The sequence below is a fragment of the Lacerta agilis genome, chromosome 9 (assembly GCF_009819535.1).
Source record: "Lacerta agilis isolate rLacAgi1 chromosome 9, rLacAgi1.pri, whole genome shotgun sequence".
Lineage (NCBI taxonomy): Eukaryota > Metazoa > Chordata > Lepidosauria > Squamata > Lacertidae > Lacerta > Lacerta agilis.
In genome coordinates this window covers 32,068,162-32,091,538 of record NC_046320.1, presented here as the reverse complement: position 1 = coordinate 32,091,538, position 23,377 = coordinate 32,068,162, and the positions used below count along the sequence as shown (strand labels likewise).

At 40.5% G+C, this 23,377-nt stretch overlaps 1 protein-coding gene across 6 annotated transcripts in view; it reads right to left on the bottom strand.

Moving 5' to 3' along the window:
• Nucleotides 1-487: 487 nt before the first annotated feature.
• MARCHF1 (membrane associated ring-CH-type finger 1) overlaps nucleotides 488-23,377 on the bottom strand; it is a 122,080-nt gene continuing 99,190 nt past the window's right edge. For all 6 annotated transcript variants that reach the window (XM_033159963.1, XM_033159965.1, XM_033159961.1 and 3 more), the window contains 2 exons: nucleotides 5,353-5,500; nucleotides 488-3,806 (listed from right to left, as the gene is read on the bottom strand). In XM_033159963.1, coding sequence (XP_033015854.1) covers nucleotides 3,505-3,806; nucleotides 5,353-5,500 — 450 coding nt within the window. In that variant the 3' untranslated portion in view covers nucleotides 488-3,504. The remainder of the gene's footprint in view (nucleotides 3,807-5,352; nucleotides 5,501-23,377) is intronic.

Below are 23,377 nucleotides of genomic sequence, written 5' to 3'. Positions count from 1 at the left end.
AGACCGTTATATAAAATTGTCACCATGCAGTGGCAGCTTTCAGGTTTTACCAGTGCAGAATTTGTGGGTGCCAGTACCTCCTGCAGTGCCCTCAAAAATTCACAGTGTATGACCACTTGGCCCTCTTGCTCAGTGCCTGTTTGTGCTGGCTTGGCCTGTTGTGCACTGAACATACCCCCTTAAACAGGCCCACAGGCCAAGATTAGATACCCTCCTTTTTTCCATTTTGAGCAAAGGAGATGGGCAGTGAAATGTTCTTTTCTCCATAGGTGGTATGTGGTGGGATGTCTCTTACCATTTTGTGGTCGTTATTTTTTTCTGCTCTTTTTAGATTTAGCAACCTTGTTGTGTTATATGCCACGTACACCCCTGTCCCAAGTTGCCACACAATTTTCTCACAATTTGAAATGCATCCATTGGCTCGGAAAGGGTTGGCAGTCCATAATATCAACATACTGTATATGATTGCACTTTAAAAACAAATGACTTACAAGTAACCCCTAGAGGCATCTGTTTAATACAAATACAAATTTGTTCCACAACAATTAGTAGTTTATATTAAGTTTCTTTCCCATCCCAAATACCTTTTTAATACACAAGTCACCCACAAAAGCATCTAAGCTCTTTTGCAAAAGAGAACTGGGTAAAACAAGTAACAAAACTTTTGGGTCTCAACAATATACACAGTAAAATATTTGCATCATAGATTGCATTGCAGTGCAAGTTTCAAAATTTGACTGCTAATTTTGGTGGTGGAGTTGTGTACTGATGTACACATTTTGGAACCAAGCTATTGACTGCTTTCCAGCTGCGGCAATAGCACCAGTAGGCTGCTTAGTTATGCTTATAAAGCTAATAGAACAATCCATAGGGGGACGCCCCTGATACCCCCATACAGAGTTGATGGAGACAATTAATTTGGCATTTAACACTACCTCATTGTTAACTTTTCATCATCTTTGTTTTCTAAGGGTAGCCTTATTCCACCATGTAAACATTTTCTTTGATAAAACTTCTGATATCTCTAATGGTCATCTATTAACTGGCACTAGAAAAGACAGATAACACTTCAGTCTGTGTGTGACAACTGGCATCTCCATTTCGTAAGCTAAAGTGGTAACTATTCCTTCATAGCTGCTTCAGCCAGCTGCATTGAATTTCTTAAAAAGGAAAAGATCTTGCTTCAAAGCAACGGAACCAAATCACTAGTATGTCTTGAAAACATGGGCTCCATACATGGTCTCCTTCTGGTGATACAAAACTATTTCTGCCCTATGCATTGTGATTTATAGTCATGTCCGTCTTCATGAATCCAATGCTTGATTGCTGGGCTATCGGGAGAAATGATCAGTTGGCCTTCTTTTAATTTGCTAAATGCATGGGGACCTAAAGATGAAACATTGTTGACTTGGTTGCATTGATACTTCAAAAAATTAGCATTTTGAAAATTATTGACTGTTAGTGGAATTCAGTAAGCAATTTATATTGCCCTGTCCTGTATGGTGCCATGTGCTGCAGCTGCCTTATCTTTTAAAGTATTATATCACAGTAGTCAGCTGTTTATGCAAAGCAATGGTACATTATTATAAATGGCTACAGCTGGGCAGAAAATCACCAGGTTAGCTATCACTTCAGTTTATAGTTAGACTATATCTGTATGTGTCTTTTTCTTAGTGAAATGGATATGAACCACGCAGTTTGGAATTAATTTCATTGTGATCTTATTTTTGTTTGGTTCCTCTTATGACCTCTGCTAAAATACACAGTGTTCTAAACCCCACAAAGTATTTTTGTGGCTCCTTCATCTGACAGTTTAAATGTTAAAATGCATTTCTTCATTTTAGCATTAAAGTCTTCATCGATGGGTTATTTATGCAGCTTCTACTCAAGATGCCCATTATCAACTCTTTTTGCTAAACTATTGTCTTACATAATCTCATTTTAATGTTTCCAACTAGTGCCATGATTCCAATAAGAGAGGCCTTATTTCACCTACTGAAATCACTGGGGAAAGACCAATTAATTTTAAGGAGGCCATGTGCTTTTCCATCACATACATCTGCTGAGTCTTTTCAGAATCAATATCTTACTGTGTTTTATAAGTATGAAATGTGAAATGTAGTCCTTTTTAAAAATTACTTAACCCACTGCAGTTTGCCACCATAAGTTCCTCTCATTACTAGTAACACTGTTCTTGTATAACTCACATTACTTGGGCACAACTCACAATACATTCAACAAGCATAAGAGTGGTATAAAGGACAGGTGCAGTGCCCTTTCTTTTTAGGACATCCAATCATTTAGTCTGCTGAGGTACATCATTCTGAAATGGGATGCCAAAGTTTCTGGCTTTCCCCCCATGCAAGTTATACCTGCTGGGTACAACATGATACTGATATATATCTTCTGCATTTTCTATTTAGTCACACTTCAGTTTTACATTACTATGCTAAAACCACAATAGTAACAACTGAACTACTGAACCATTAATGATTCAGCTTTACTCCTGTATAGAAGGTACCACTTACTTTGTCAATTAAGTGGACATCAGAGAGATACTGGCATATGGGTAATGCTGCCTACTTTGACTCTTTCAATACTGTCCTAACAAGTTTCTGAATCTGTTCTATCCTGATCTCTTAAACAAAAGAATAGAATTTAATCTCCCACCCTTTGCATATTTTACACACTAATATGTAAGTACTAAAAACATGTTTTGAAGCTTTCCTGCTGCTCTGTCTGCAATATATCTCCGATTATAGAACATATTGCCCTTTAGCAGAATTTTGGAGGTGGCAGGAATATTCTGCCAATTTTAGCTCTTATGAATAAGCAGCAATCAAACTGCTGCACCAAATGAATATAAAAATGTGAAAGAAAATGATCATTTGTGCATACAAGGGATATTTTCAGCTACCTAGTTTACGAATACTCACATTTTAAACATACGGTTTCAATGGTAACTTTTGGAAAGAATTTCCTTCATATCGCCTTCAAACCATATATGCTGCAGGTCAGCCACCTCTTTGTAAAATTATCACATTACGAGGTTCAGGTACTTTGTGCTATGGTGCGTATCTCTTGTATGACTTTAAGGGTAAATATGAATCGTTTTAAAAATTGCCTTGAAGAGAGTGTGTTCAAGATTACGATAATTAGCAAAAAAGACCATAGTAACAAATAGATGTAAGGGTTTTTTTCCTTGTAAACAGAACACTGGTAGTAAGCCTGCATATGCAGCTCCTTTCAGCCATCAACAGTGGTACTTGCCATGTTTGTTTGCCTGTTCGAAAGTCATCTCTGATGCGCTTTCTTCTTTGCATTTTCACTATGCTTAGCCACTTCACAATTACATTCCAGAGGTAATGTGTAACTTCTCTTGATCAATTTTCCCATTTGTTCTTCCTTCAAATTTACTAAGTGGTTTTGCTGTTTTAATGTGGCTGAACAGTAGGAAAGCACATTACTTTGTTCTTCAGTAAAGAAAGAGAAACGCAGCTTCCATCAAACCGGCATCACATCAGAAACAGTTTCTTCTCCTGATTGTTGAGAGTTTGTACCTGTCTGTGATACTGGCACCACTACGGAGTCTTTGATTTCAGTGTTCTGATTGGAGGAATAATTTTTCTCCTCTAGTTTTTTGGCAGTGTCTGGACAGTTTTGAACAAATATCACTCGATTGTAAGCCTTAAGCCTTCGCCACAATTGAATGTAGACTTTACATTGCACGTACATGAAGACAAGGCCTCCCGTGAACCCAATGGCCACCACAACCAATTTTGTCCAAAATGGCCACTCCAGCACACCTTTCAGAGTTAAAAAGGGGGTGAAAGAGGTAGAGTTAATATTACTGTTTCATTTCCCTGCAAAGTTGCTATTTGCTTCTAAATTGCACTTAGTGAAACCTCCTGACACATGGAGGCTGCAAAGGCTCCCCCTACCAGCTCAGTTCCTAAGGCCTCCTCGTGTTGAGCAGTGAAACTGAAGTTTTCTTAATATTATGGTTTTAGATATAGGAGGGTGCCCAGTAATGAATTTGCCTATACTGAACAGAAAGAATAATTATTTGCTCATGCATGCTAGCTAAACATTCCTGACGTTTATGTGAAAGGGTTCAATTCCATGAGGTTAGATGGGGGAGAAGCTCTAGGCTGTCATGTCCTGCCTATGGAGTTCCCATAGGAATCTAGTTGGGTACTGTGAATAGGACACTGGATTAAATTGGTCCCTTAAGGCCTCTAAGTTTTAAACCGGATGTGGAAATCACTTGTTTGGGGGGGTCACCCCGTGTCGGATACCCACATTTGCAATTGACTTTTAGGTCCTTCAAGTCACTACTTTGGGCAGAGCATTTCTTTTTAACATTTATTTACAGAAAATCCTTTTACCCAGGAGATATTTCTTTTGAGTGAGTTAAGATTTGCTAGAAGAGAAATCATTTCCTGCAGGATATAACTTTTAAAATGCTCTTATGCCGCTGAGATTAAGAATCTTGCCTATTTGAATGCCAAATATATAATTTGCCACTGCATAATTTAAGCTTGCCGAGGGCAGTTTTACTGGGTGTATGAAAATGTTAAACACGTCAGCTTGAAAAGGAAAAATAAGGCATGCATATATACATTTTTTAAAGGAAAAATGCAATGTTGGAAATTGTATTTCAGAGCAATCTTGGGCACAGTGATACTCAATGTTTGTTTCATGTAGATATACTCAGTTGCTTGTCTTTAGAATATCATGACACCCAGTGGCTATCCTAAAAATAAGTCACTTTACGAAGTGAAGTGCTTTTGTAAAGTCAGAACATCTTCTGATAATAGATAAATCATGTTAACCATGCCCGCATATGCTTTATTTTAGGAACATAGGAAGGGGCCTCAGACCACTTGTCCACCTAGTTCAGTGTTGTCTACACTGACTCTGGGGGTTCAGACCGGAGACATTTTCAGCCCTATGTAGAGATGCTGGTCATTGCGCCTGGGTCCATCTGCATGCAGAGCAACCCCATTTTGATTAATTGCTCTGGCAGCAGGGGTGGGGAGCAATGCAGAGCAATCAAACCCCCCTAGATGCTGGAATTCCCACCCTAAGCAGCGCCTGCAATTTCACTAGACATTGGCCACATGTTTTGAAACCTGTTGTCTGGGGCCTAAAGGGCTAGAAACCTGCTTCTTTTATGTAAAAGCCAAAGTTCTCAGAACGCTGGAACTAGGGAAGTTGGGTGAATGCTCCCATTTGAACCTGTTGCTTTTGGTTCTGTGCACTCACTTGCCTTTACGGTTTTGCTCTGTCTCCATTTCTAAAATCATACTACCTAAGAACATAAATAAAGAAAATGATAAATACACTCACCGTTGTCATTGCCTTGCTTAATTTCCTCAGCGGTCCGATCTATTAGTACATACAGTGACCAAACTACGCAGGTGATAGCAATAATGTGGAATGTGACTGAGCAGACAATCTTCCTCCTCTCACTTGTTGTCATCTGTAGTTTTTCCCACTGCAAATGGCAAACAGAAATGGTTGGGTTTGCAGGAGTTCTTATGGTACTAACTCGCCCCCCCCCCCCCCGCTAAATTTAGCAATGAGGATGACTAATTTTGAAATCTACTTGTCCTCTAAAATACTGGCATTCAGGGTTTCCTTAATTGAAGGGAAGTAGCAAAATTAATAAAATAAGCACAATTTTGGAGAAAACCCATGATGTATTTTATTCAGGCTTTTTTGTGAAGTGCTGAGCAACTGTTTAAAAGTTTCCCTGTCCCATTAAAGACTATAGTAGTAACTACCAGCAAAATAATGTTCTGTATGTGCAGTTTGATTTTGAAGAGAGAATTCTGCCACTACAGGCACTCTTGAAAATGGGAAAGGTTTTCTCCTTTTAAATTAGCAGTGTTTTTATTGGGACAGAACCAGACCCATACTGGGCAACTCTGAAGTCTGTTGCATGTACTGTATTTAAAATGCCAGCTGCAGGTATAGAGGCCTAATAAGACACTCAACCCAGAATTTCAGTGGAGCTCAGGGTGAATACAAACATCATGCTAATCACATGGTTGGTTCCGTCTGTGCTTTTAACAAGAAGTAAATAGCAACTGAAGGTGTAGGGTCTTATCTGGATCATGGCCATGGTTTGCTCCCATCATGGTCTTAACCTGGATTGCCTTCCTCCCACAGCTGCTATTTAGTAACAAAAGAAAGCACGCGAGGGCCAATCATGCAATTAATGCAACATCTACTTTGTCCCTTAGCTATCATAAGGAACGTTGAATTAACCCAATAGTGGGCCTGAAAACTTGAGCAAAAAGCATTTTTCTTCTCTAGATCAAATGTGGATTTTTATCCTCATGCAAATCATGTTTTCCTCTTTCATAAGTAGATTAAAATGCTGAGCTGTTGAGGCTTTTCAAATTTTGAATCTCCTTAAAATATCTCAAGTGGTGGAGAAATGCAGTGCAACGCTGCCACCTTCCTGCTACTTGTAGTACTACATGGCTGAAGTGCATGTTTGAAGCAACATTTTAATGTGTGCACTGCATTTCTTCCAAAATGACTCCAAATAGTTGATAAGGCCAGGAGGGAAATAAAAAAGCAAACTCGGAGATAGATGAAGAAATAAGGTAAGTTGTGCATGCCAGCGAAATTGCTTCCAGCTTTTTGCAATATACAGTATTGTGATGTTTCCAGTGCAGTATTGCCACATTAAGTCAAAAATATTTCAATTTCTCTTATTTGTAACAAGTTACATCCTGCCTGTCTTTTAATACTATTTAAAAGAATGCCATCATTGAACAATGATGTGTGCCCCTGCCCCCATGGCAAAATAAAGGAAACTGGCTGCTTAAGACAGAAGTAATTACGAGCCTTGACACACAAGCAGAAAACGAGAGGCAATAGGCGGAACCATCTGCCCGAGATGTGCCAGTAAGTTGTTAGAGGTAGTGTTAGATTAGAACTCTAGTATTAGATTAGCCACTATGGGAACATCTTTCAGCTGAAGAAGAGCAAAGGATGGGTATATACTTTATCGACCCCAACAGGATACCAAGTCAATTATGCACAGAAGCACAATACATTTATTTGGAGGAATTTTTTGGGGAGTGGGCACAGCAGACTGGGCTTTCTTTAAAAGATGTGAAAGTGATCAAAAATCATAAGAATGACTCACACTTTCTACATGCTCCTGCTACTAGCAAGTTCAAACTTGGAAAGAAAAATCAACTTAATGATACTGTTGTTTGGCTTGCCTCCCCCTTTTTCATACTTCTTGAGTTTTACATTAAAAAAAACAAGGGATGAGAAGAAGTGGACATAGTGCTTTTTTTCTTTAAAAAATGTTTAAGGGTACTCTCATTTTGACTCAAGAAAATCACTATTTTATAGTTCAAAATGGGAAATAAATACAGTAAATGGACAAAAGTACAAAGATTCACAAAATGTTTAGGGGTATGCATACCCCTGCGTCCCCCCAGAAAAAAGCACTGGACATAGTAATGCATGCCCGTCCATCCCCCATTTAGGGTATTTCTTCCACAATTTCATAGATATCATGCCACCTAATCGTTGGGCAACTTACCGTATATCCTGACTTTCCAAGGTGTCTATTAATACTATGTAAAGGAATGCAACCATTGAACAACTCAAAAATTTAACAGACAGATTAAAACACCAGATAACTACCTTGTTGGTCAGAAAGTCATATGATCACAGTCTGCTGTATTCGACTTCCTCATTCAAACCAAGTGCCAACTAAAGCTTTGTGGGCAAAACATAGCAATAAAAGAAAATGAGACTGGGACAGATGAAGGAAAAAGAGAGCGCGTGAGACAGCATAGCTCTTGGGGAAAGGAAAATAGCTAAAGAGCCATGGATGCAATGGAAGGAAGCAGTAGCATTGATAAAAGTACTAGAAAGAGGCAAATGGGGTAGGAACTGGAAACAGAAAATGCATACGCCTTCCCATAGTTATTTGGCCGGCCACTTCAAAGACAGCTTGCTGAACTAGGCAGACAATTGGCCTGGTCCAGTTTGCTCTTCTTATGTTCCTAAAAAAAAGAGCTAAAAAGCCACACCAACAGGGAACAAGCCAGAAAGAGAAGGAAGAATAGAGTAGGAACATATTATACCGGGTCAAGGCTTTGTCTTGCCTAGGATTGTCTACTACTTGATTTTTTTTTTTTTTTGACAATTTGTAATTTCAGGTGTATCTAAAGGGGTATACAAAAAAACCTCAGTACACTGAAGCTAGAAATTAGTTACAACTATAAAATCACAATTCAATTAAAATGCCTGCTGTAATAATAATAATAATAGTAGTAGTAGTAGTAGTAGTAGTAGTAGTAAAGGTCTTCAGTAGGCACCAGAAGTTCCACAGGGAGGGGGCTGTCTGACCTCACCTTGAAGAGATTTCAGACAGAGCTATACCTGGACATGCCAAGGATTGAACCTGGGACCTTTCGCATGAAAAGCAGATGCTCAGCCACTGAGCTATGACCCTGGCCACTGATGTCAGATTATTGTATTTCCTGCTGCAGAGAGTCAAAATGAGAATAAAAACCATGGATTTTTTAAAAGTGTCTGCAAGCTTAGAAATGTGTCCCACTTTGCTGAATTAATTGCTCCTAGTTAGCAATTTCCATAACAAGAACATATATCACATTGTAGTAATCCAGACATTCCAAATTTCAGTAGTGTTACATTGAAATGTTAGGACTAGAAGTGCAGTCTGTTAGACACTAGAGGGTAGCAGAGGACTGTACAAAAGATGTTCCATATTTATTCTCAATGATTTAGGCACAACCATGCATGCCTAGATTAATGTTAAAATATATTTCTTAGAATACTGTATCTAGGCCTCCTCTTTTTTTTTTTTTTTTTTGCAAACCACATAGGATTACAAAAACAGAGTAACTGAAAAACAATCTAATCAAAAACAGCATCTAAGAACTTTAATAGTATTTAAAGATAGCCACTAAATAAAACAGCCTAAAAATGGAAATTAAATGATACCACTGAAAGAAAGCCTTCAATTAAAAAAAACAACAATGTATATTTATAGACTGGTTGTTCCATCTGCCAATTTTATATTGTTTTCATTTTCAATTATCAGCTCTGTCATTAGACTAAAAGCAAAAAGGGAATTATGTTGAACATCATATAGTTTTGACACTGCATTTCATTTTGGCTTGAGCCTTCGGTAAAACATGAATCCAAACAGCTGTACCATCATTAAACAGAGTACATTTCCTATTATTTAGGCTTTATTCCCATAGTTGAAATTTAAAATTCCCATACTTTTCAAGCAGCTGGCGTTCTTGTTCAGTCATACATATGTCCGTGACCGGATGGGGAAAGGTTTGTGCAAAGCAGGCCATGCTCTGATACAGCCACTCATTCTTGTGATCACACCAGCTGGGAAAAGTGAGGTGCAGCTGAGAAAATGGCTGGTGGCTTTCTCAGGGTGCAATTTAATTTATGCCGTTTCCTGCCACAATTGTGGAACAACACTTTTGAAACGAAGTGGAACCAGATCATGTGAAACAGCCCTAAAGATTCTGCCTCATTAGTTCTCTTCTGTACTATTTGTAGACACATTTCCACAGAATCGGGACTTTGCTTTTCTCCCACACTGCTTTAAATACAGGATGCTATCCCAGACACTGCTTTTGCTTCAAGAGGCTCAGCATCTCTAAACTTAACTGAGAACACCAGGAGAGCGACAGTGCAGTAGATTCCTCTAGTAAGTGATGGAAAAACATTTTTAGTTTGCCCTGGGCAGTCAGCTCACAGTGGTGGTCTGCATAAAATACATTCTTATATATAGCTGCCACAAAAGCTACAGTGTAGCAGCTAGAAGAGTTTAATTTATTTTCATTTATTGAGTTTATATACTACCCTTCTGAAAATCACAGGGCAGTTTACATCTTAAAAACACAAAATAAAAACTACAAAGTCTCCAAATCACTTGACTATAAACTTGTTGCTGTTCTTTAATTATATAGTGCTCTCTTACCCAAAGGCTCCCAAAGCGGTCAACAAAATATTAAATAAAAATAGTAACTAAATAAATACAACATTTAAAACAGCAAAATCACTAAATGACCACCAATGCACCTAGGAGGAAGCCCACGCTTAGCCTCATCACATCCCCCTCCCAGCCAGGAATAAGCTGGGTGGCCTTAGACAAGTGACTGTCTCAGAGCCTTAGTTGGCAGCATGGTTCTAACAGCCTCCTTTACAGGGTTGCTAAGGTTTGTGGGACAGCGGGTGGTGCTGTGGGTTAAACCACAGAGCCTAGGGCTTGCCAATCAGAAGGTCAGCGGTTCGAATCCCCGTGATGAAGTGAGCTCCCGTTGCTCGGTCCCAGCTCCTGCCCACCTAGCTGTTCGAAAGCACATCAAAGGGCAAGTAGATAAATAGGTACCACTCTGGCAGGAAGGTAAACGGTGTTTCCGTGCACTGTTCTGGTTTGCCATAAGCGGCTTTGTCATGCTGGCCACATGACCCGGAAGCTGTACACTGGCTCCATCCGCCAGTAACGCAAGATGAGCGCTGCAATCCCAGAATCGGACACGACTAGACCTAATGGTCAGGGGTCCCTTTACCTTTAAGGTTTGTGGAGAATGCTCTTAAAGCCCTTTGGGCACTTGGAAAAGTATAAACGCTAGGCATTGTTATCTTATTTGTGCATATTAAGCTTGCCAGACACTTGGTGGTGGGGCCTCTCAAGTGTTAGTTCTGCAGAAGATGCACTCCTTTAGAACAGGTTCTTTCACCCCAAGTCACCACAAAATGACTGTCCAAAGCAGCATTTTGCAATAAACACCAGCCCCACTCAAACATCCAGGGCATGCGATGATAATTCAGTGAATTGGGAGAACTCACTCAGCCTGCCTTTATTGTCATGCCTATGCTGGCTCCTCCCCTATGCTATCCACATGTTTAAGGGCATGGCTGCATGGGGCAGGCTGCCAAGACATGTAAGCTCTCCCCATGAGTTAGAAACTTGAGCGCTCAGGGTTCCAGCTCACAGGGACAGCCTACTCATATCATACAGAGTCAGTAGTCTTTCTACTGCATCAGACCACTCACACTGTCTTATTTTGACTGGTAGGCTCTCCAAGAGTTTTGCAGTCTTGCCACCCGAAATCCTTTTTAGTGGACATATCAGGGCTTAAACCTGGGGCTTACGGCCTGCAAAGCATTCACTCTATTAGACAGCTGTTTAAAACAATCATGTTTAGATTCATCAAGCAAGCTTCCCCAGAACCACAGAGGCATCCTCTTCCCTTGTAAAATATGTTTTGAATTTGTGCAACAGCTGGATGGGGAAGCTCCTAGAAAAGCAGTTCAGCATAGACATTTCTTCATCAATGTTGTATAGCAAGCCTCCTGCCTCACTCACATGATCTCCATCAAGGCCTCCCATAACCTCCAGCTAAATGAAAAGGTTTGGCTCACAGTAATTTACGTACTCCTATAATTTTGCATCTAATTACAAGCTTCCAAACCATATGCTATTTACATAGACAATTTTGTCATTTAGAGATGCAATCAGTCTGTGTGTGAGAGAGAGGGAGAGAGAGAATATAATTAAAAGTGCAAGTGTAGAGACATTTCATAACTAGTAGTACCCTAGAACTGCTTGCAACAGGGGAAAACATACCTTTGTAGTGAGCTTCAAAAAGAATGAAGATGATAAAGAAGGTTCCTCAGAGCACAAGAAATTCAGTAATCTGCTAGCAAAGGAGAAATGACAGCTCGAAGTCCAGGTCAGTTAGTGTCCTGAATGCTAGTGCCATTGAAGCAACTCAGAGAACTGAGTGGTTCAAAGGGGACATTCTAGGAATGTAGTGCATGATCACACAGAGAAAGGGCAAAAGATCACAGTGAGGAATGGCATCTGCATTTTGTCACATTCGCAGGCTTCTTGTCAGGGAAATTTTAAGAGAAAATGTGTTGACAAACAGTAAAAGGTAAAGGACCCCTGGATGGTAAAGTCCAGTCAAAGGCGACTATGGGGTCTGGCACTCATCTCGTTTGTCAAGCTGAGGGAGCTAGCATTTGTCCACAGATAGCTTTCTGGGTCATGTGGCCAGCATGACTAAATTGCTTCTGGCACAACAGGGCACTGTGACAAGTGCCAGAGCACATGGAAACGCCATTTACTTTCCAGCCATAGTGGTACCAATTTATCTACTTTCACTGGTATGCTTTTGAACTGCTAGGTTGGCAGAAGCTGTGACAGAGAAATGGCAGCTCACCCCACCACGTGGATTTGAACTGCCAACCTTCTGATCAGCAAGCCCCAGAGGGTCAGTGGTTTAGACACAGCGCCACCCAAATCCCTGGACAAATAGCACAGGTGTCTGTTATAGGCTCTGGCCTGGTTCATGCATCATGCTAAGACAAGCCTCGGGTTAGCATGAACATGTGGGCTTCTGGATGAGTGCACAGCAGCTTTGCTCCTCCCTGCCCCCCCTTTATATATATATATTTTAAAATTGAAACTTCTAAAATATAATAAAAATCAAACTAATCTAAAAAAAAAGAAAGAAAAGAAGGAACAGCGAGGGGGGGGAGGAAACAACAACACAGCTCTGACCTGGGAACTTCCCTTTCTTCTCCCAGCCAAAAGGAGCAAAGCAGCTACAAGCTCCTCTCTGGGAGCCTGGTGTTCACACCAAGCTAAAATTTGGCTGTGTGCACTAGGCCTGTGAAATTCACCAATGACTTGTTAGCAGTCTTGTAACAGTGCTGATTCCCTGCTGTAGAGGTGTGCTGGATTTGTTCTTCCCAACGTGTGATCATTGGCAATTGCATCTCACAGCCCTATAACTGAAGATACAAAAATCAAAAGTATTCCCATTTACTGGTCACATTTTCTACATATAAGGAAATGGATATAATTAATTTCCAATCTATATACCTGCCAACATTTCACAGATGCACAGTTGTGGTTCTTTGTTAACTCCAACTTTCTTAATCATTTGTGTTATACATCTTCTCCACTGTTTAAAAATGGGAAAAGGCCGCTATATTTCTAATTAGATTTCCTCGGGTGAAATTAAATACACTCATGGTAGCAGGAAAAGCACAGAAGCTTTGCAGAAAGCTTTGCAGAGAGTGACATGCAGCCTCTTTCTCCACGAATTCAGAATGCAAGCCAAAAATATATCAGGTTAATTATGAGAACCAAGGCTTTCATTACATTTTTCTACTGCTGTTAAAGCTGTTGAAACATCAGGTGTGACCTACATTCTGTAGGTGCATGCCATTCCTTTCCATGATTTGTAAACCTCTTTCTTGGTGGCAAACAGATCACCTCTACTTGTGTAGGTTCTGAGAGAGGCATGCTATCCCACACCCAGTGGGGCCTATGGCAGAGCATAGTGTGAACCAGCCCACACCTAAAACTGAGCTCTATGACCTACTTTTTTGTTCAAATGTGTGTCATGGGAAGCCTGCACTGTAAAAACTAGTGGGCATGATCATTTATATACAAATTGGCAAAAGCTGTCTGTAGTGTTCACTGCTAAAAAAATTAAAAGGCTGTATCAGGACTTGTTTCCTCAAGGCATCACAATCAGATTTAAATGCTGTAGAATTAGTTTAACTTTAAAAGCCTTAATATACACACCTTCCCGAGACTCTAGCTGTTCTCCATAACAACATGATAGCCAATAAAGAAAAGGGAAATATTGTGCATAACGGTTAAGTATTTGACCTTATGTATTACCGAGAAAGACAGTGATTTAAGGTGGGCCATGTCTGAGGCACAGTTTACTAGTGGAAAGAAAACACTGAAGCTGGTTGCCTTGACAACGTGCCGCAGCGGTGCTGAAAATTAAAGGAAACATAGGCCTCTCTGTCATTGGAAAGGCTTGCAAAGCATCCACCAAATTAGGTTAAAAGAAAACTAATCCTACAGCAAATCAGTGTTACCTGTCCTAAGCAATATCAGCCATCACTTTTTATCATGATCCTTGTTATAAAACTGATGGGAAATCAGAGTGATTTATATAAGCCAATGGTGATAGGCAGAGCCACAACAACAACAATACATTATGGTGTTGAGAGCTCAAAAGTTTCTGATTTCTCCCAGGAAATTGTGCAGGTCACTAGAGGTTCTATATGGAACCTACAAAGCTGAGGGAAAAGGAGAGAATTCAAAGAGGGACTAGTTTAATTTCTCAGCAGCATCTCCCATAGCTCTCCCTGCAGGGATTACTGCTTTCAAGAGCCAATACTGCACGGCATGGTTTTAAATAATGAGAGTAAATAAGAAAGATCAAAGTGAAGCTATGTTTTAAAACAAGACATCAATATCATTCAACAGCCTAGTTACTTTGTAGCTCACAGTACCCAAAGCCTAATTTTCTCTGTAAAAGCTGGATTCTGAAGCAGACTCACCAATATATTTGTGCATTCCTGTTTTATTTGCTACTTAAATATATTACTGACTTCAGGGCATTAATTGAATCCCGTTTCAAACAAAGCATGCTATCAAGCTATTTGAACCAAGGAGCCAGATATTTCAAATATCTTTGACAGAATCCTTTGATTGAAAGTATGTTGTTGCAAGAAGATCAAACCTATCCATTCTCAAAGAAATCAGCCCTGAATGCTCACTAGAAGGACAGATCCTGAAGTTGAGGCTCCAGTACTTTGGCCACCTCATGAGAAGAGAAGACTCCCTAGAAAAGACCCTGATGTTGGGAAAGATGGAGGGCACAAGGAGAAGGGGACGACAGAGGATGAGATGGTTGGACAGTCGAAGCTACTAACATGAGTTTGGCCAAACTGCGAGAGGCAGTGAAGGATAGGCGTGCCTGGCGTGCTCTGGTCCATGGGGTCACGAAGAGTCGGACATGACTGAACGACTGAACAAACAAACAAACAATGTTGTTATTGTATGCCTTTCGGCAGAATTTTTTTTTGAAAGCCCCATTGATTTCAGCAGGACTTACTGCTATGAAATGGACTGCAGCTCTGGAATGAAAAGTAACTCTTGGCATAACACTACATGCCTGTAGAGATAATATAATGTTCCTAATTGGTTAACCGTGGTTAAACAAAAAGAATTATGGACTCCCTCCTCACCACCATCTCTCTTCCAGAAAACCAGTTCTTCCACCGTACCCATGTGTGGTTAACTGCTTCTAATGCAGCCACATAGGTGGAACTAACTAGAGTTTCTACTTGGCTTCGGATCTGAAATAGCTTTCATTGGTTTTAGATAAGCTAAAGGGGAAACATTTGGCTAGCTTTAACCATGATTAATTTTGTCAATATGATTAAGCATGATTAGGCCCAGTTGGAAGAATTCCCCAGTGCTGAATTGGTTAAGATGTTACATCTGCCCAATCAGTAAGCTGGTATCGTCAGGGCTGGCCCTTTCATCAGCTAAGTTGAGCCTCCTTGAGGGGAGGGCAAATTGATGCCCCCAATGCCTTCACCACTGCCTCCCCCCTGCCTGCAGGGCTACCAAGCACCATGGCTTGCTTTCTCATGCTGCCTTCCAGGCTGTCTGGCCCCATGTCAGTTGTCAAGTGGCTGATGACAGCTGCCTAGGGCTTCAGGAATGCCAACACCAGTTTGCCACTGCAACAAGTTGTGCTCTCTGGGTTACAACCTTTGCCTTAACCTATTGTGGGCAAAGCTGCCCAGAGAGTGCTTGTTTAAAGTTTAATACTACTACTAATACTACTTGTGAAACTTTAAACAGTATTTGCTGCTGCAGCCTGCCAACAAAGATTCTGAGATTACCTTACCCACAATGCCATGCTTTGGGGACAGACTCTTCTATGGAGAGAAATACTGTGGGATGAGATGGCCCTGGATGGAAGCAAAAACAACTCAAAGACCCAAGAGTTCAAAGAGATGAAGCACCTTCTCTAGGAGGAAAGTTAATGTGCTTGGACCTTTTTACTCTAGAAAAAAATGATTGGGGAGGGGGCATGCTCAAGATTTATAACATTATGAATGGTATGGGAAAATGGATAGGGAGGACTCCCCCCCCCACCAACATTCTCAGTAGCCTGCCTGCTTCTAAGTTTTGGAAGGAATGTGGAGTTCTATGCATGTGCCAATGTATGTGCCTTGAATTCCACCCCACATGGCAGAAAAGTTGTGCTGGATAATCTCCAGCTGCCACAAGGCGTAACTATGCTGGTAAAGTTCTTAGCTTCACCTTCCCAAACAGGGTTTAGGAGCAAACCTGTATGACCCAGTGGGTATAACTGAAGAGTGGGATTTCTAATTACAGTGGTACCTCAGGTTACATACGCTTCAGGTTACATACTCTGCTAACCCAGAAATAACGCTTCAGGTTAAGAACTTTGCTTCAGGGTAGGAACAGAAATCGTGCTCTGGTGGTGCAGTGGCAGTGGGAGGTCCCATTAGCTAAAGTGGTGCTTCAGGTTAAGAACAGTTTCAGGTTAAGAACGGACCTCCAGAACAAATTAAGTTCTTAACCCGAGCTACCACTGTAATGTCTGACCCTAAAATATATGCTAAAACAGTGGGTGTAACTATTAACTGGGAGAAAATGCTTGCTCAGGTAAGTCAGCTTTAAAAGCTATTGTGGATTTGGGGTTGTTGTTTTTTGTCTATGAGTCAGCTGCCTGTGAATTCAGGAAGTCTGATACTGTTGCATTGCACAGAAATGAACCAGAAAGCCCTTGCATACTGGGAACTCTGTGTGTACATTACCATTCCTAAATTTCAAAATCTATGGGTCATCATTCAAAGGAAAGAAATATGCTCGTATTCACCCCTCCTGAAAGACTAAGAAAAATGGGAACAATGTGTTTCAAAAGAAATATAAACCTCAGAGACCAAATGTCTATATATAAACAAAACCAAAGAATTAAATAGGCAAAGTCAAGAGGAAAAGCAGTCATAGCAAAAAGCTTTGGGGAAATCTCTGTTTGGAGATACATTACTGTGTTTATGTACATTTTAATTCTCTCATCCATTCCATGTGGATCACAGTAGCATGCTGATTGCCTTTATGTTTTTATCATGCTTCACGCTTCAGATACCGGATTAAATATACCGGTACATCCAGTTCCTAGTTCTTTTTTTAAAAGGGGGAGTGCAGAGATATGCCGTGATGCAAGGAGGTCAACAAAAAACAACACTAAAACAAATGAATTGTATAATTTAGAATCTCTGCACTGCATTGCAAATCTACTTTCTAATTTTCAAATACATAATGAGAAAGCAAATTAAACTACTTTAAAGCCATTAATAATGGTAATAAACATGGGAGAGGGGAACATGATAATATACAGCAAGCACTTTTTCCTCTATAACCTTGCTCTTCCACTACTGCCATCAGTGCTTGCTCAAAAGTACCCCCCTGCTTTTTTAAATGTGATTGGTAGGGACATGGAACAAAGGCTTTCCAGCTGCATTGTCCATGCTGTGTGACTCCCTATCCAAGATGGGCCAACTAGCCTTCTCTTTGCTGGTGTTTGGTGTATTGTTATGAACTTTTGTCTTGCTGTGTCTTTGGATTAATTTGATTTCATGGAATTGTAGAGTTGGAAGGGACCCTGAGGATTATCTAGTCCAATCCCCCTCCAATGCAGGAATACGCAGCTGTCCCATATGGGGATCGAACTTGCAACCTTGGCATTATCAGCACCATGTTCTAACCAACTGAGTTTTGCTGCAAGGCTGACAACCAGCCTTTTGGCCACACACCATATTGAATGAAACGTAAATTTCACATTTGATCAAAACTGCACACTAAATGTAAATTTAAAGTTAGCATTTGATGAGTACATCTGATCAACATATATGAATTTGAAAGCTTAATGCTTCATAGAATTGCAGAACTGCAGAGTTGGAAGGTACCACAGAGGCCCACCTAGACCAACACACTGCAGTGCAGGAAGAAGAAGAAGAAGAAGAAGAAGAGTTTGGATTTGATATCCCGCTTTTCACTACCCGAAGGAGTCTCAAAGCGGCTAACATTCTCCTTTCCCTTCCTCCCCCACAACAAACACTCTGTGAGGTGAGTGGGGCTGAGAGACTTCAAAGAAGTGTGACTAGCCCAAGGTCACCCAGCAGCTGCATGTGGAGGAGTGGAGACGCGAACCCGGTTCCCCAGATAACGAGTCTACCGCTCTTAACCACTACACCACACTGGCTCTCAGGAATCCTGCCCACAGCTGTCCCTGGGTGGGCTCAAACCAATGACCTTCTGGTTAACAGCCAGATGTGCTGACCCACTGCAGTTCATCAAAGGGCTCCTTTCTTATTCATCTATGAAAATATTTGTCTTTCAACCCCCCATTGAACCCTAAGGTATGCACAAAACATCAAGTTTGAAAACAATGAAACAAATAAATATAAAATATATTAAATAATAGAACAGAAATGTAGACTCCTAAAATCATGGAGCAGCAGGGGGGAAATACAGCAAGACAATGCTGGTTGACTACAGCTGCTTTTAAGACTTATCCAGACCCAGCTCCCTTTCATAGTTATTAAGGACAGATTTACCTGATGTCTTCAGCTTTGTTGAAATTAAATGAGATAGGCATGTATTGTTGGTTTGAGACATAAAAGCTCAGAATTTACATTTTCCCCATACCCATCAAACATGCTAAAATAAGTTCCTTTTAATGGCAAGCCTATATGTGTTGTAACTAGAAAAGCAGACGGTATGATAATAATCTGAGCTTAGATTCAATATAATTAACAGTTATAAGAGAGCAGCACTGGGAATGTTACAAGGATGTTATAATAATAAATCCAATCACAGCAGAAACAAACTTCAGTAATCTGGGCACAAGAAATAGGATATGCAGCATTTCAGCTTTCATTTTCTGCTGCAAACCTAGAATGTTTCTGTGCAGTATCAGACACTGAACCTTCGTGCAGAACTGATCTTTTTGGAAAGATATAGCTTTCCCCACTTTAAAACAGGAAGTATTTTTAGGCCCCAAGGCTGAAAAATAAAATGATCCAACCTGTAACACCAGGGAAATGTGATCCTGGCAAAGTGCTTTTGAAATTAATAAAATTAATTTTAAAAGTGTGTGTTTGGAGGGTTGTTCCAATGACCCTGCTCCAGAAGCAGTTACCCTTGCCAAACACAGAGACCTCATTGATTTCAGCTGTATTGAGATGTGGCCAACTGTGGCCAATGCCTTCTGAAGAATATATTTTCAAGAAGTAAAGAGGCATTTGGGTTTTGCAGTGAACTCTTAAGTTTTGGAATTGGAGTATGGTGGTGTCAAGCAGTTAATTAAAACCTTTCAACTATGAGTAGTTCCCCCCAAAATTAAAATCCACACAAAAGGTACAATATTATTATGTTATTGTGTGCATGGCAGGGTCTTTTCAGGTACAATTCAGGTGACAGGCTCTTCCTTCCAGAGGGAGAGGGAAGAGAAAACAGCAGATGAATTTTGAAGGTTGGCTACTATTCCACTATAGAACTAAATTATGATCCCAATTCCAATCTGAATTTGTAAAGAATTGTGGCTCTTTCAAAGTTGACTATGTCTGGGTCTGATGGTAAAGAGCAAAAAGTGTTTCTGTACTATAGCACTTAAAACTTCATAGGCTTCATAGACACTTATTAGAAACTTAGTTCAAATTACGGCAGCTTCACATCTTCTAGCACAAAATATTTATCATACAAGGATTTGTTTCAGATTCTACTGTTTGATTCATATTCAGTTTCAGATTTGATTCAGATTCTACTGTTGAAGAAATGTCTCTTCCAGAACTAGGTGGCCAAAAATGCAGAGCAAAGCACAGGGACACAATGAACAACTGTACAAAAATTATTGTCACCAAACCAGTCAGTGAATATTTAATCAACAATTGCAAGGGGTGAAGGAGCCTGTAATGACTTAGATAAAACTTAAATTGTCTGTATTAAATCCTACCATTAGTTGGATATATGTCACAAATTCACCCTAAACGCACACTCCTTCCTTCCTTCCTTCCTTCCTTCCTTCCTTCCTTCCTTCCTTCCTTCTCTCCCTCCCTCCCTCCCTTCCTTCCTTTACTGGCTGAGGGAGCTGGTGTACAGCTTCTGGGTCATGTGGCCAGCATGACTAAGCCACTTCTGGCAAACCAGAGCAGTGCACGGAAACGCTGTTTACCTTCCCGCCGGAGCGGTACCTATTTATCTACTGCACTTGACGTGCTTTCGAACTGCTAGGTGGGCAGGAGCAGGGACCAAACAACAGGAGATCACCCCGTCGCGGGGATTCAAACTGCTGACCTTCCAATCGGCAAGCCCTAGGCTCTGTGGTTTAACCCACAGCACCACCTGTGTCCCTTCCTTCCTTCCTTTACTAATGTCAAAAGTGAAAAGGGACTTAGCTACAGCCAGTTATGACCATTACTTTCTGGCACCCTTATATTAAATAATAACAGTAACATTAATTTTCATCACCAGCATAAAGCTTTTGGGATTGAGGGATGGTGGTGATGGTGTGTGTGTGTGTGTGTGTGTGTGTGTGTGTGTGTGTGAGAGAGAGAGAGAGAGAGAGAGAGAGAGAGAGAGAGAGAGAGAGAGAGAGAGTGAGTTAGTAATCTGTAGCACCACAGCAAACTCTTTCTTTTCAGACAATGTTTGGATTGGGCCAAGAATGTGATTCTGCAAGTCACTTATCAACTTCAGGTCCCTTTTTGAAACAAATGGATAGAGATCTTTTGGGGAACCAAAATAAAAGGAAGCAAGCAGAGGAATAGGGAAGTGTGCTCCCTGGTGCAGAAAAATGTGGTTATAGGATTATGCTACATGTAACAAGTCAGTGAATAACAGGGTCAGTCCAATACATTTTGCTGCCTGAGGCAAAGAACAAAGTAGCATCCCCCCACCTCTACTCCATGCACAGAAGCTGAACAGACAGGCAGTTGAGTCTGCTGATGGGATAGTGTTCTTCAATGGTGTGAAAGGTGCCTCACAGGCCACAAATCACACACAAACAAGTGATATCCGAGAGCTTTAAAAATGCTTTAAAATGGAATGGCTTAAAAAATGCTGCAACTGCACACAAGCACAGACAAAGCACAGAATGTGGCTTCCTAATACAGTGGTACCTCGGGTTATAGGCGCTTCAGGTTACAGACTCCGCTAACCCAGAAATAACGCTTCAGGTTAAGAACTTTGCTTCAGGATAAGAACAGAAATCGTGTTCTGGCGGCACAGCGGCAGCGGGAGGTCCCATTAGCTAAAGTAGTGCTTCAGGTTAAGAACAGTTTCAGGTTAAGAACGGACATCCAGAATGAATTAAGTTCTTAACCCGAGGTACCACTGTATATTTCTTTCACTTTGCACTTTCTTCTGGCATTTTAAAGTGCAGTTCCAGCATTTCTGGTTTAGAAGATATGTTCAAAGGCAGATTGGCAACAACGCCTGGTGAAATCTCAAAAACTGCAGGGTTGCTGAGTAAGATTTCCAGGGTCAGATTTGCAAAATGTACACTGGCTGCAACATTGTATTTTTGGTTCACAGTATTTCGGTTACCATAGTGCCAAAATCTGTGTAGTGTCTCAATAGTCCCGAGTCCCTCACACACAGAATATCCAGAATTTCAATAAACCACACTTATGCATACCGTGGATAGGGAGCACCATGATTTATCCAGCCAAAAAAGCAGCCTGGCATTTGCTGAAGGGTGAAGGGAGCACCGAGGAAGAAGGGATGGCAAATCCCATGTGAGCCCTGCCCTCCTTCTGGAAAGTAACTAAATGTGCAGTGATATCAATAAGTTCTTGCGTCTTGAGCCATTTTCCATATCTTGGCTATAGGGTCTCCCTAAGGGGATGCCTCCTTATTGAACCGTATCTATACATTTAAAAGGCCCACCACCACAAGAATCCAGGGAACTGGAGTTAATGGGGCTGGTAATTGTAGTTCTAATAAATAACAGTTCCCAAGAATAGGGGCGGGTGGGGCAGGGATGCTTTAAATGTGCTTTATATATAAGGTGCTTATGCCGCCCTAGTGCAAGTCTAAGTATACTGTAAGATACAGGGCAGAACAGGGTTCCTTGATCTGGAACAGGTGAAGGATGCTAATCACTAAGATTAATCTACTGCCTCCTTTACTACCATTGTTACACCCTGATGTTAAGCTCTTTGTGGCATATTGTGAGCTTTATGGAGTCTTATAGGCTGGATTTCCAGCTACAAGAATTCTTAAAACAAAATAAAAAACAAAACAAAATCATTCCAGTAGCACCTTAGAGACCAACTAAATTTGTTCTTGGTATGAGCTTTCGTGTGCATGCACACTTCTTCAGATACTGAGCTCATACCAAGAACAAACTTAGTTGGTCTCTAAGGTGCTACTGGAATGATTTTTTGTTTGTTTGTTTGTTTTGACTATGGCAGACCAACACAGCTACCTACCTGTAACAAGAATTCTTAAGTTAGGACTGTGAGGGCTGTCCTATAAAATTATGAACGTTTGATAGCAATATAAAGCTAACTATTCAAGTCTATGCAACACTTTCACCAGTACAAAGGGTATATGAATATTGTCTGTAAAATTTACTGAACTTAACAAGAAGAAGGTACAGTAAGGACCAAGGAATTTTTTAATGGCTCTGCGATTCCAGAAGGTGTGAGATAGTGCATTTTTCTCTGAAAACGCTTCTCCTTTTTCTAGCATTACTCCATATGTAGCAATAATGCAATGGTAGCCAAGAAAAACCTGCTATGTTCCTGTTAAAATGACCTATAGAAGTTGGAAGCAAACTCTTAACTGATTTCATTGTGAACAGCTTCTCACCTACTCTAATGTTTCTGACAACATTCTTGTGAGTCTGCACTATGAAGGGGAAGAGGAGGAATGTGAAGAATGGTTTATATATCTGTTATGTTCAGATGACTGAGTGGGATTAGTGAAGAGTTCAGAAAGATTACTGAGATAAATTGGGGACATCAGAAATTACCGAAGGTTCAGATTTCAGCTTGTGCAAACTGTCATGGCTGTTAATGTATACATAGCTATTAGTGTAGAACATATTAAGAGCTGGTCAATATATGGACCCATTGAGTTCTGCCTCTGCAGGGACAAGCAAAAACACTTGGTTTATAATCAAACTTCCATTAATTCCGTAACATGCTCAGTAGAGAGAAGAGCAATTTCACACAAGACAGACACTGTAGATTATTTGGCAGAAAGAAAGGCCTGTTTGAATTCTGTGATAATAAAAAAAAAAATCATAATTCTGAGCTGAAGTACCCTACATTCTGTAACAAGAAAAGCAGAATTTTGCAACGTATACATTATTTTTAAGATTTCCCTGATTTCCCCTCTTGTTGTGAATGATTTATTCTCCTTCTATCAGTCACGCAGATAGGAAGCTTTACTGTTTACTGAAGTTGCACA